Raw genomic sequence first — 11157 nt, forward strand, 5'->3', positions numbered from 1 at the left:
ACTTGTAAAGTTTCATCTGCAACAATATGTAATACCTTATTTGCTAGTCTCTAAAAATTGTTTTCATTCCACGTAAGAATTTGCTAAGACTGTTGATTGACCTTGGTGGCTTTATTTTATTCAACAGGTCATGTATGTAGAAGGGACTGCAGTTGTAATGGGTTTTGAAGATCCCATGCTACAGACAGACGACACTCCTATTAAACGCTGTCTCCAAACCAAATGGCCGTACATTGAGTTACTCTGGACCACAGATCGCTCTCCTTCACTAAATTAATTTGCCTACGTATTTATAAGGAGGATCTTGATAACAGATGTTGAAAGAGGGGGTCAAGACTGGCAATTGGATGGATTAAGCTAAACACTGGTATCATTGATTAACTGTAAATAACAATTAAAAACACATTTTCAGTGTTTATGATATGTTTAAATTATTTGTCCTAGAGCTTTATGTTAAAGATTAGCCTATTTTAACCCTTTGTGTGAAATTTACTAGCAAAATTAAGCTTTAATCAAAGTTCATCACTTTTGCATTCAGATATTTGGTCATTTACTTACCAGATTACAAACGCAATACTATAGCATTTGTATATTGAGTATCAGAGTTACTATTTATAAACTTCTACTTTTGGGTTTTACTTCATTGAGGCACATTTTATTATTGTTTGAAGGATTCCAGCTTGTCATATATCAGCCTCTACACTGAAATGCAGAAGAGTTCATTTTTCTAAGATCTGTTTTTCATTAGAAATATTGACAAATAACAAATTGTCAGTTTGGATCCTTTGACAATTGACTTAACTCTGGCATGTTCACAAAAAGTAGAAACTCTCAGAGACCATTACCATTTATTCACAGATGTATAGGGGATGTATTCTAAAAACTGATAGAATCTGATAGTCAACACTGTTAACTTTTACTGTATAATTGCCAAATACACTTTTCCAAATTCATCCCAACAGCCCTGTAAGCCAGCTTTCGTCTATATTTATAAACACGATAAATGCATGAGAACATCTGTTATTACGTTAGTATATTGTGTTATTTATTATGATCCTAGTTGATGGCCTAAATAAACACCTTTTTCTTTAACTGTACCCTTGCATTTTTTACCTTTGTGGCTCACAATAAACAAGTACGTACTTCTAAATGTTTCTACCCAGCAACCTTGAGAGCACAGAGTACTACAAATGGCTAATGAAGTCATACAGGACCTCGAATAAGAGACCAGGCCTTATGCTAACCTAAGAGCTTTGCTAACTCAGCCAGCCAGAAGCACGAGAACCCACATGGCAGCTGTCTAGACCAGTGAGCAAAGATGCAGAGATTTGCTGTATTCCAATAGGTTTATGGCCCAGCAATTTGAAATCACAATAGCCATTAACACTTTTTTTCCTCCACTTGTAAAGCAGATAATTATATGTAGTATCCTCTTACACATTTCAGAACTGAACGTCACCTTCAATAGTATAGTTCCTGTGTGAATTTCTGTTTGGGTTTTGTTTTCTTTCACACACAATTACAATATAATTAAGTGTAGGTAAAGGCATGAGATTTTGTGTATAACTTTTGGTGACATTCTGTTCGGGAGTGTGATACTACCTACTAAACTTACAGCTTTCAAATGTCAATATTTTGGTCTAGGCTACTTCCAAATCTATAAAATATATTATGCTAGAATTAGTTTCTCAAAACTCTGGTTTAATAATCCCATATTCCATAAGGATTACACAAAATCATAGATTTTCTCATAAACATCAAGCCTACGAAATAGAATGGTCTTAACATTGTTACTTAACAAATTATCCCAAAACTTTATGGCATAAAACCACCATTTTATTAAATGTACAAATTGTTTGCTCAGGAATCCAAATGGGGCAAGGTGCGGATGCATGGCTTGTCTGCTTCAGTCAGCAGCCAGGGGCTAGAATTATCTGAAGCTGTCTCTACTAACATGGCAGTCATGACTGGACCTTAGCTTGGTATCATTGCTGTAGAACACTACATTAAACAACCACGGGGACATTTCCTTTCCACATGCACTTGGGCTGCTTTCCAAACTAGATTATATGCTGGCAATAAAGTCTAGAAAATCTCAAAAGCTTGGAAATTAAGTGACACACTAATGAATAACCAAAGGGTCAAAGAGAAATTGCAATGGAAATTAGAACATACTCTACTGAGTGTTAATGAAAATATGACATAGCAAAAATAAATATATAGCATTAAATACTATATATTAGAAAAGTAAAACGTTTGAAAATTGGGAACCTAAGCGTTTATCTCAATAACAAACCCAAAATAAGATGAAGTAAATCATAAAAGAATATCCATATACAAAAGAATGAATTTGGACCCTTACCTCACACCATTTGCAAAAAGTAACTTAAAATGATTGATTATTTATCTAATTATAAAAGCTGAAACTATAAAATCCCTAGAAGAAAACAAAGGAGCAAATCTTCATGACCTTGGGTTAGGTAGTGGTTTCTTAGATAAGATAAAAAACACAAATGACAACAAAGATAAATTGGACTTAAAAACTTGTGTGTGTCAAAGGACACCCTCAAGAAAGTGACATGACAACCCATAGAATGGGGAAAATATTTGTAAATTATATTAAGAAATTTGAATACAGCATATATAAACTGACAACAAAAAAATACTTTTAAATAGACAAATGATATGAAGAGATATTTCCCCCAAAGAAGATTGGTCCTTAGAGAAATACCAATGAAAACCATGAGATATCACATCATAGTCATTGGGATGACTAAAATAAAAAAAAATCTACAAAAGCAAGTGTTGATGAACATGGGGAGAAACTGGAACCTTCACACGTTGCTGGCGGGGGTGTAAAATGGTGAAGACGTCAGATTCAGTTTTGTAGCTGCTCAAAAAAATACAGAGATGGCACATGCCTCACTAATCCCAACTCCTAGGTATATAACCAAGAGAAATGATGAAAATATATTCACGAAACTTTTTGTGAATGTTCATACCTGTATTATTTGATAATAACCACAAAGTGGAAACAACCTATTGATCAGCTAATAGATGGATAAACAAATGTAGTATAGATGGTCTCCAACTTACAGTGATTCAACTTAGCAATTTTTCAACTCTTACAATGGGTTTATCAGGGTATTAAATGCATTTTTGACTTATGATATTTTTGACTGATTATGGATTTATCAGGACATAACCCCACAGTAAGTCAAAGAGCATCTGTATATATATACAATGGAACCTTATTTGGCATTTAAAAAGAATGAATTACTGACACAGGCTACAACATAGAAGACCCTTAAAAACATGATGCTACGTGGAAGAAGCCAGTCACAAAGGCTGTGTGCCTGATTCCATTTATGTGGAATGTCCAGAATAGGCAAACATAGTGGATTTGCAGCAGCTGGAGGGGGACAGAGTAGGTTAACAGGATTGAGGAGTGACTGCTAATGTGTATGGAATTTCTTTTTGGGGTGATGCAATGTTCTAAGATTAGATTATGGTGAGAGTTGTTCAACTCTGAATATACTAAAAACCACTTAATTGTGAGAATAAAAGATAAATGGGGAAACCAATGAAATAGAAAATAGATACATAATGGAAAAAAAGTCAGCAAATCCAAAACTTAAGTCTCTGAAAAAAATCAATCTAATTGATAAATCTAACAAAAGGTCAAGAAAAAATGAGAAAGCATTAGCATCAGGAACAAAAAGGGAAACATTAAGTTATCTGGATATTAAAATAATTGGAGGAGATTGTGAGCTATCTTATACCAAATTAAATTTTAAAATTCAGATCAAACAGACAATTTGAAAAAAACAGCAGAAGCAGAACTGACACAAGAAATTCTGTATGTCTTAAAGAAATGTAATCAATAATTTAAAAACTTTCCTCAAAGAAAAATCCCTGGCCTGGATGGCTTCACTAACAAATGCTTTCAAACACTTAAAGAAAAATTAATACCAATTTTAAATGCTCCCAGGAAATAGAAGGAATAACTTCATAATTCCAGTTATGAATCCAGAATGACCCTAATATAATACTAAAACCTGATGAAGACATTAAAAGAAAAATTATAGACAAATATTCCCCATGATCATGGGAACAAAAATCCTATACAAATATGAAACATGAATTATATATACATGTATGTGTGTATACATAATACATCATGATTAAGTGGGGAGTATGGCAGAAGTGATAAGTTGGTTTAATATTAAAAATAAGCATTTTTCACATTAACAGGAGAAAAGTCATGATTCAACAGAGGCAGAAAAAGCATTTGATATATATTTAAAACTTGTTTATGATTTTTTTAATCTCAGTAAACTTAGACTAGAAGGGAGCTTTTTTAATATGATAAAGAGTGTTTAGAAAAACAAAACATTCTTAATGGTAAAATATTAAATGCTTTCTCCCCCAAGTTCAGGATCATGACAACTGTGTCATTTCACCTCTTCTGTATGGCACTGTCCTGTGGAAGTTCTGGCCAGTGCAATTAAAAGAAATAAAATATCAAACAATTAGAAAAATGTTAAGGTGTCATCATTGATAGATAACATGATTAATAGATACACATACACAAATGCTTAGAATTCATAAGTAGATTCAGCCAGTTGCTGGATATAAGGTCAATACACAAAAACTATTTTTGTAGACATGAAACAGGCAATGAGAAAAAATTTTAACTTTTTTGTAGCATCAAAAAACCCCACATACCTAGGAATATGAATTCACACAATGGACAATTACATATTACATAACCACTGCCAAGATAAAGATAGATAGGGAATATTTCCTTCCCTCTCCTAGTCAATATCACCTGAAAAAGTAACACTATTCTGACTGCCATTGTGATAGGTCAATGTCACCGGTTCTTGACTTTCATATAATTAGAGTAACACACATACTCTTTTGTATCAGGCTTTTTTTTTTTTTTTTTTTTTTTGGCTTAAAATTGTATCTCTGAAATTCTCCCACCTTTTGCATGCATCAGATTCGTTATTTCTTATTAATATGTAGTTATCCATTGTATGAATTCTTAATACTATTTGGGATATGTTGATGGATATTTATCATTTCCAGTTTGGGGTTATTATGGAGAAAATAGCCCCAAACATTTGTAATATACGACTTTTGGTGAATGTAGCATTCGTTTGTGTTGATTACAAACTCAGGGGTGAAATTGTTGAGTCATAAGGGAGGTATAGCTGTATTCAACTTCAGCTGATATGCCTAAATAAATGTGCCAAAAATATTGCATCAAGTTATGCTCCCATCAGCAATATAAGAGTTCCTGTTTTTCCACATTGTCAGCAACACTTTGTATTATTACTCCTTTTAATTTTAGCTGATTTGGCTGAAGGTGTGGTAACACCTCATTGTAGTTTTCATTTGCATTTCCTTGCTGGATAATTAAGTGCCATTTCAATGCTTACAGATCATATGGATCTCTTTTTTTGTGAAACTAATTCGAGTCTCTTGCCCATTTTTACATTTGGTTGCCTTTTTCTTTTTGATTGGTAGGAGTTCTTTATATATTCTGAATATAAGTCCTTTGTTTCATATACATAAAATGGAGATATCTTTTTCTGGTCTCTGTATTGCCTTTTTACTCTCTTAATGTTGTATTTTAATGAACAAATTCTCAATAAGGTCCTATTTATCATCCTTTTATGAATAGTATTTTTGTATATCTTTTTAAAGAAATCTGACTACTGCAAAGTCACAAATTATCCTAATTTTTAGAAGCTTATGGTTTTATTTTCACATTAGCTCTATGATCCATTTTAAATTAAATTTCTGTATATGAAATAAGACAAGTCTAGGGCTCATTATTTTCAAATAAACACTGATCAACAATATTTATCAACAAGACTCACCTTCTATTTCATTGTAGTGGAGCCTTTGTTAAAAATCAGGTGTGTTTGCGAGTCTGTTCCTGAACCATTTTGTTCCACTGGTTCATCTCTCCTTGTACACACACCACATATAATTACTGCAACTATACAAAATCTTGAAATCTGACAAATTAATTTCTCCAACTTTGTTTTTCTACTTCAAGATTATCTTGGCTACTTTCAGTCCCTTTCACTGTCTATATAAATTGAAGAATCAGATAATCAAATCCACCAAAACAAAACAAAACAAAAAAACTCTAATGAGATTCTAATTAGGATTTCATTGAATTTAAATCTCAATTCGGGAAGAATTGACTATTTGTGATATTGAGTCTTCCAGTCTATGAGCGTGGTGTATTACTCCATTTATTTACTGCTTTGTCCCTTAGCAATGCTCTCTAGTTTTCAGTGTAGAAAGTTGCACATCATTCACTGAATTTATTCCTAATCAGGGTTTCCACTAAACTGCCACTGAGGTGCCTGTTTCTGATTAGTGAACACCTGAAGTGGGGACCTCAGTGGCAGTCTAGCAAGGAAGAGTGAGGGCATGGATTTAGGGTAATCATGGCTACAGTGAGCCACAATTGCACCACTGCGCTTCAGCCTGGGCAACAGAGCAAGACCCTTCTCAAAAAAAAAAAAAATTATATGCAAATTTAAAAGAATTGTGGGGTCAAGAGGTGGTTTCAGGGAGACAACATGTAAAGTGTCGCCTTACACAATCACCGAGAGCAGGTTGCGATTAAGAGATACCTGATGGGCAGGAAGCATAAATGGATGGGGATGGGACAGTCAAAGAAATAGAAAAACACAAAACATAAAAACAAAAAAGGCAAAAAAAAAAAAAAAAGTCACACTGTAATAAATGTCAGCATGAGCTCCCCCAGTTTGTCAAGTATTACTTTCTCAGTCTTTAAGTTATAAGTATAGATACCATTTCTTACAGTGCCTTTGAGTCAGTAACTAGGTTTGCTCCGTGGCCTTTCCACAATCCTATAGCATGAGTGTCCCTGTTTTGTACATGGGGCACCTGAAGTGCAGAAAATGAATGCCCATAACCACACAATCAGAACATGGCAGTGCTAAGAAGTGAGGCCAGCTGGACAGCTGCTGTGCTCTGACCCCCTGTGAACCACGGTTTGGTGCCAAGCCATGAGGACAGTCAACGTCACCCATACCTTCAACAATCAGGCAATTTTGCAAGGCACAAAGCAATGAAGACCAGACCAGAGGTGAGATTCACATCTCACCACTTCCTTCCTAGTATGAATTTAGGTAATTCACTGAACCCTTCCATAAATAGAAAGGAGTTGAAAATAATATTCATCTTCATTCATTCACAAGAATTAATTGAACACGGCTATAGGTACTAAATAAGATATTAAGCATAAATCATGCTAGCTCATATTAGCTGGTCAACAAACGTTTGTTCTGTCTGCCGGTCTCTTCCTCATGAAGTGGATAGAAAGGGGAACACACGTTACCACATGTACCTAGGAGACACTTCGAACTGCATACAAAATTTACACCAGCTCAATCTATGGAAAATCAGTTTCAATTTAACAGAAGAAAAATACATACATGGCTCACTGACATGTAACATAGTACTTATCATGTTAGGTTATATAACTTAATTTCCTAAGCATGAAAAAGACCTGCTCTGAAGGAATTTTGATCTGAGTATAAAACCAAAAGTACAAATATTTTTTCACTATATTCTGAACCAGAGTTAATATTAAACATCTATACTGAAGAACACCAACTCATTCTATCAACACATTGCTTATGCACTTATAGACGCAGTAATGTTTTCCTCCCTGTCAATTGCACTTCTTGTTTGCACTAATGTTACATATTAAATCAATTGACTAATTATAAACAAATATTTTGAATCAAAAAGCAAACGTGAGCGATTTCCAGCTGCCTTGTGGAATTAAAACATTTTGTCTATAAATACATCTATACTCATGGTGAAACTTAATAGAAGAAATATGTCCCAGTAAAAATCACACTGCTCTGGAAAAACAAAACAACATAATAGTGTTTATTTTTATTTACTGCAATTCCTATATAGTCTCATTTACTTACTGTCACACCTTTTTAATCCACTTATTTTTACAATTTTAAGAAAATTGATACTATCTTTTCCTAGCTGATAGAGTCCTGAAATCCTAATTGAAATGTACAGCATTTCTTTACGAGAGCCTGGGGCTAGAAGTTAGCATAGTAGACGACTCTGAGGTCAGAGTGGATCCCTGACAGACAGAGGTCCTAGCCACGCAGTCTTGGACAAGTAAGTTCCAAAATAAAATATTCAAGCTCTCCAACAATCCAACATTTTAGGGAACGGGGCAATGAGGGGAACAGTTTCCAGCATTTTTTTTTTTTTTTTTTGAGACGGAGTTTCGCTCTTGCTGCCCAGGCTGGACTGCAATGGCGCAATCTCGGGTCACTGCAACCTCCACTTCCCGGGTTTAAGCGATTCTCCTGCCTCAGCCTCCCGAGTATCTGGGATTACAGGCACGCACCACCACGCCTGGCTAATTTTGTATTTTTAGTAGAGATGGGGTTTCTCCATGTTGGTCAGGCTGGTCTCGAACTCCTGACCTCAGGTGATCCACCCTTCTTGGCCTCCCAAAGTGCTGGGATTACAGGTGTGAGCCACCACACCCAGCCTCCAGCATATTTCTAAAAATGGGTTTGTGGTCTCACAACATTAACAAGCACTGCAATAAGTTTGGAGCCTTTCAGATACAGCAACCAGATATTTTTGTATCTGTAGTTCTAGTAACACTTTATGAAACAACATTGGGACTCAATAGTGGTGTGTTGAATGGATATTTAATATTAACACCCACTTGTTATCCATTATAATATTCATTCACTGAAGGAAATTTTCAGGAACTGATTTTTCTATCAAACTCTGGGGATATGAGTTTTCCTATCCTGGGTAAATGTAACAGCTGGAATAACCCTGGATAGGAGAAGACATGGAATGAAAGTAACATACTAAGACACAACTGACTCCAGCTCCCATATACCTAAAAATGACAACATTGGGTGATTCAAATGAATCTTCATTGGTGAGATTCTCAGGTTCGTTGCAAGATCGGTCAAACCTCTGGCAATGAGATAGGAAAGACTGCTTTAGGTGAAAGGGTGCTGTCTCTCTCCTAATAGCGAGCCAAACCTTGAGACTCTGGTTTGGCTACAGAGGGGTTTGATCACAGTGGAGCAGGATGACGGGGGGCCCATGACCGACTTCCATGGAGGACAGGAGGTGAGCGTGAGCCCGACTGGTACCCAGATGTCTTGGGAAGACACCGTGGAAAGGAGGTGAGGATTGGCAGGAAAGGAAGAGGGAGAAGGCCAAATGCAAACACCTAGTTAAATATTTTTAAGAAGAAACAGTATCATAACCAGGACAGGCAACATCAAAGGTAGTTAGGAGCCAAAACTAGACAGCCCCAAAGAGGTGGAATTGGAGATGGGGGAATTTCCAAGCAGCAGGGAGGAGGGGGCTATCTAGAAAGCGAGACTGAGGGTACCAGGTAGAGCTCATGCTGCATCCCCGCCACACAGATGAGACAGTAAAATCCGGAAGTGAAGGCCCCAGTAAGTAGCAACACTGGACCTACTTGTCCTTGAGCCCATTGCAAGGCAAGACCAATGAATAGAGAGTCCATGGTCTTCATAGGCAAAGCACAGAGGAGATTATACTTTTCCTTCTGCAGTCAGTTCCCTGACACCTGGACGTGCAATATTCTAACTGCGACAGGGTGAAGTGGCTTACACCTGGAATCCCAGCACTTTCGGAGGCCAAGGTGGGCAGATGGCTTGAGGTCAGGAGTTCGAGACCAACCTGGGCAACATGGCAAAACCCCATCTCTACTAAAATTATAAAAATTAGCTAGGCATGGTGGTGCATGCCTGTAATCCCAGCCACTCAGGAGACTGAGGCAGGAGAATCGCTTGAACCTGGGAGGTGGAGATGGAAGTGAGCCAAGATCGTGCCATTGTACTCCAGCCTGGGTGACAGAGCGAGGCTCTCTTAAAAAAAAAAAAAAAAAAAAAAATCCTACTTGGTTTTTTGGATTCAGCTCTGCTTCTTGGTTCATGAGCCAGGGTCCTACCTCCCTTTCTTTGTGTAAGAAAATGAGACAGGAAAAAGGAGGAGCAGAGAGGGCCTTTCTGGGGTTGTCACCTTTGTACAAGTATAGTATTCATGGTGAGAGACCATGCCCTCCTTCCGCATCCTGGGTCTCGGAGCCAGTGGGCTGCCTCCCTTCCCTGAAACTAAGTGAGCGATGCATCAAAAGAAACACTTTTTGAGACAGTGGGTGTTTGCAAGAATAAGAGACCTTCTTAGACAGCAGAGAAGGGGGCATGCCCTGCTGAACAGGAAGGAAGAGAACTGGAGAAGGTATGGCATGGCAGTAGGGCAGCCTGCATTTCTACTTTCTAGGGCCCCGGGGAAGGGAGCCATGCTTGATTGATCTCCAGGTGGTCCAGCTGGGACAGCAGTCAGTCAGGAGTCTAGTACTTCATCTATCGAAAACCTGTGCAGAAGGGAGGCCCCTCAGCGCACAAAGAACCTGCCCAAGTACCCACCTGAGAGAGCAGCATTTGGGAACCCACTGAACAAAGAACACCAATGGTGGCTCAGTGTTAGCCAGAAAAGAAGAGGCCACCCCCCAACAGAGGGCTACAAGACTTTCTGCTCCCAGAAAGAAGGGTGCATCGCCTTCCCTTTCCTCCCTCCTCACCCTGGCACCTTGGAATATCAACCATGAGTGTGGGAGGTGGTTTCCTGGACCCACCCCCAGCACTTCCCTCACCCTCAATCCAAGCAGCCAAATTCCCCATTCAGGCCTGTACTAACCCAGGCAGGATGGGATATGGGGGAAGCTGAGGTTGACAATGAGTTTGAAACTGATGCTTTAGATTAAATTGATTTCAATAACTTTGAGTGGAAAGTTAGGAAACCTTAGCATCATCTTTAATCTCTCTCTCCATCCCATAAACCACCAAAACAGGCTTTCAGTTCTACCTTCAAAGGATATCCACAATCCATCTGCTTCTCACCATCACACTGCTTCCATTCTGGTACAGCCACCTTAGCTATCACCTGAATGACTACATAAAGCCTCCACCATTTACATTCCAGCTTCCCACCTTGCCCTGCTACGCCTATTTATAACAGCAGACAGAATGATCCTATTAAACGCAAGTCAGATTGTGTCACTCC

General features: G+C 37.6%; 1 protein-coding gene across 2 annotated transcripts in view; it reads left to right on the forward strand.

Annotated features, from left to right (window-relative positions):
• The window catches only part of MINDY3 (MINDY lysine 48 deubiquitinase 3), an 82036-nt gene extending 80939 nt beyond the window's left edge, over positions 1–1097 (forward strand). For both annotated transcript variants that reach the window (XM_025396470.1, XM_025396469.1), the window contains one exon: positions 128–1097. In XM_025396470.1, the coding sequence (XP_025252255.1) occupies positions 128–277 (150 nt within the window). In that variant the 3' untranslated portion in view covers positions 278–1097. The remainder of the gene's footprint in view (positions 1–127) is intronic.
• Positions 1098–11157: the final 10060 nt, after the last annotated feature.

This window comes from Theropithecus gelada, chromosome 9 (genome assembly GCF_003255815.1).
Source record: "Theropithecus gelada isolate Dixy chromosome 9, Tgel_1.0, whole genome shotgun sequence".
Classification (NCBI taxonomy): domain Eukaryota; kingdom Metazoa; phylum Chordata; class Mammalia; order Primates; family Cercopithecidae; genus Theropithecus; species Theropithecus gelada.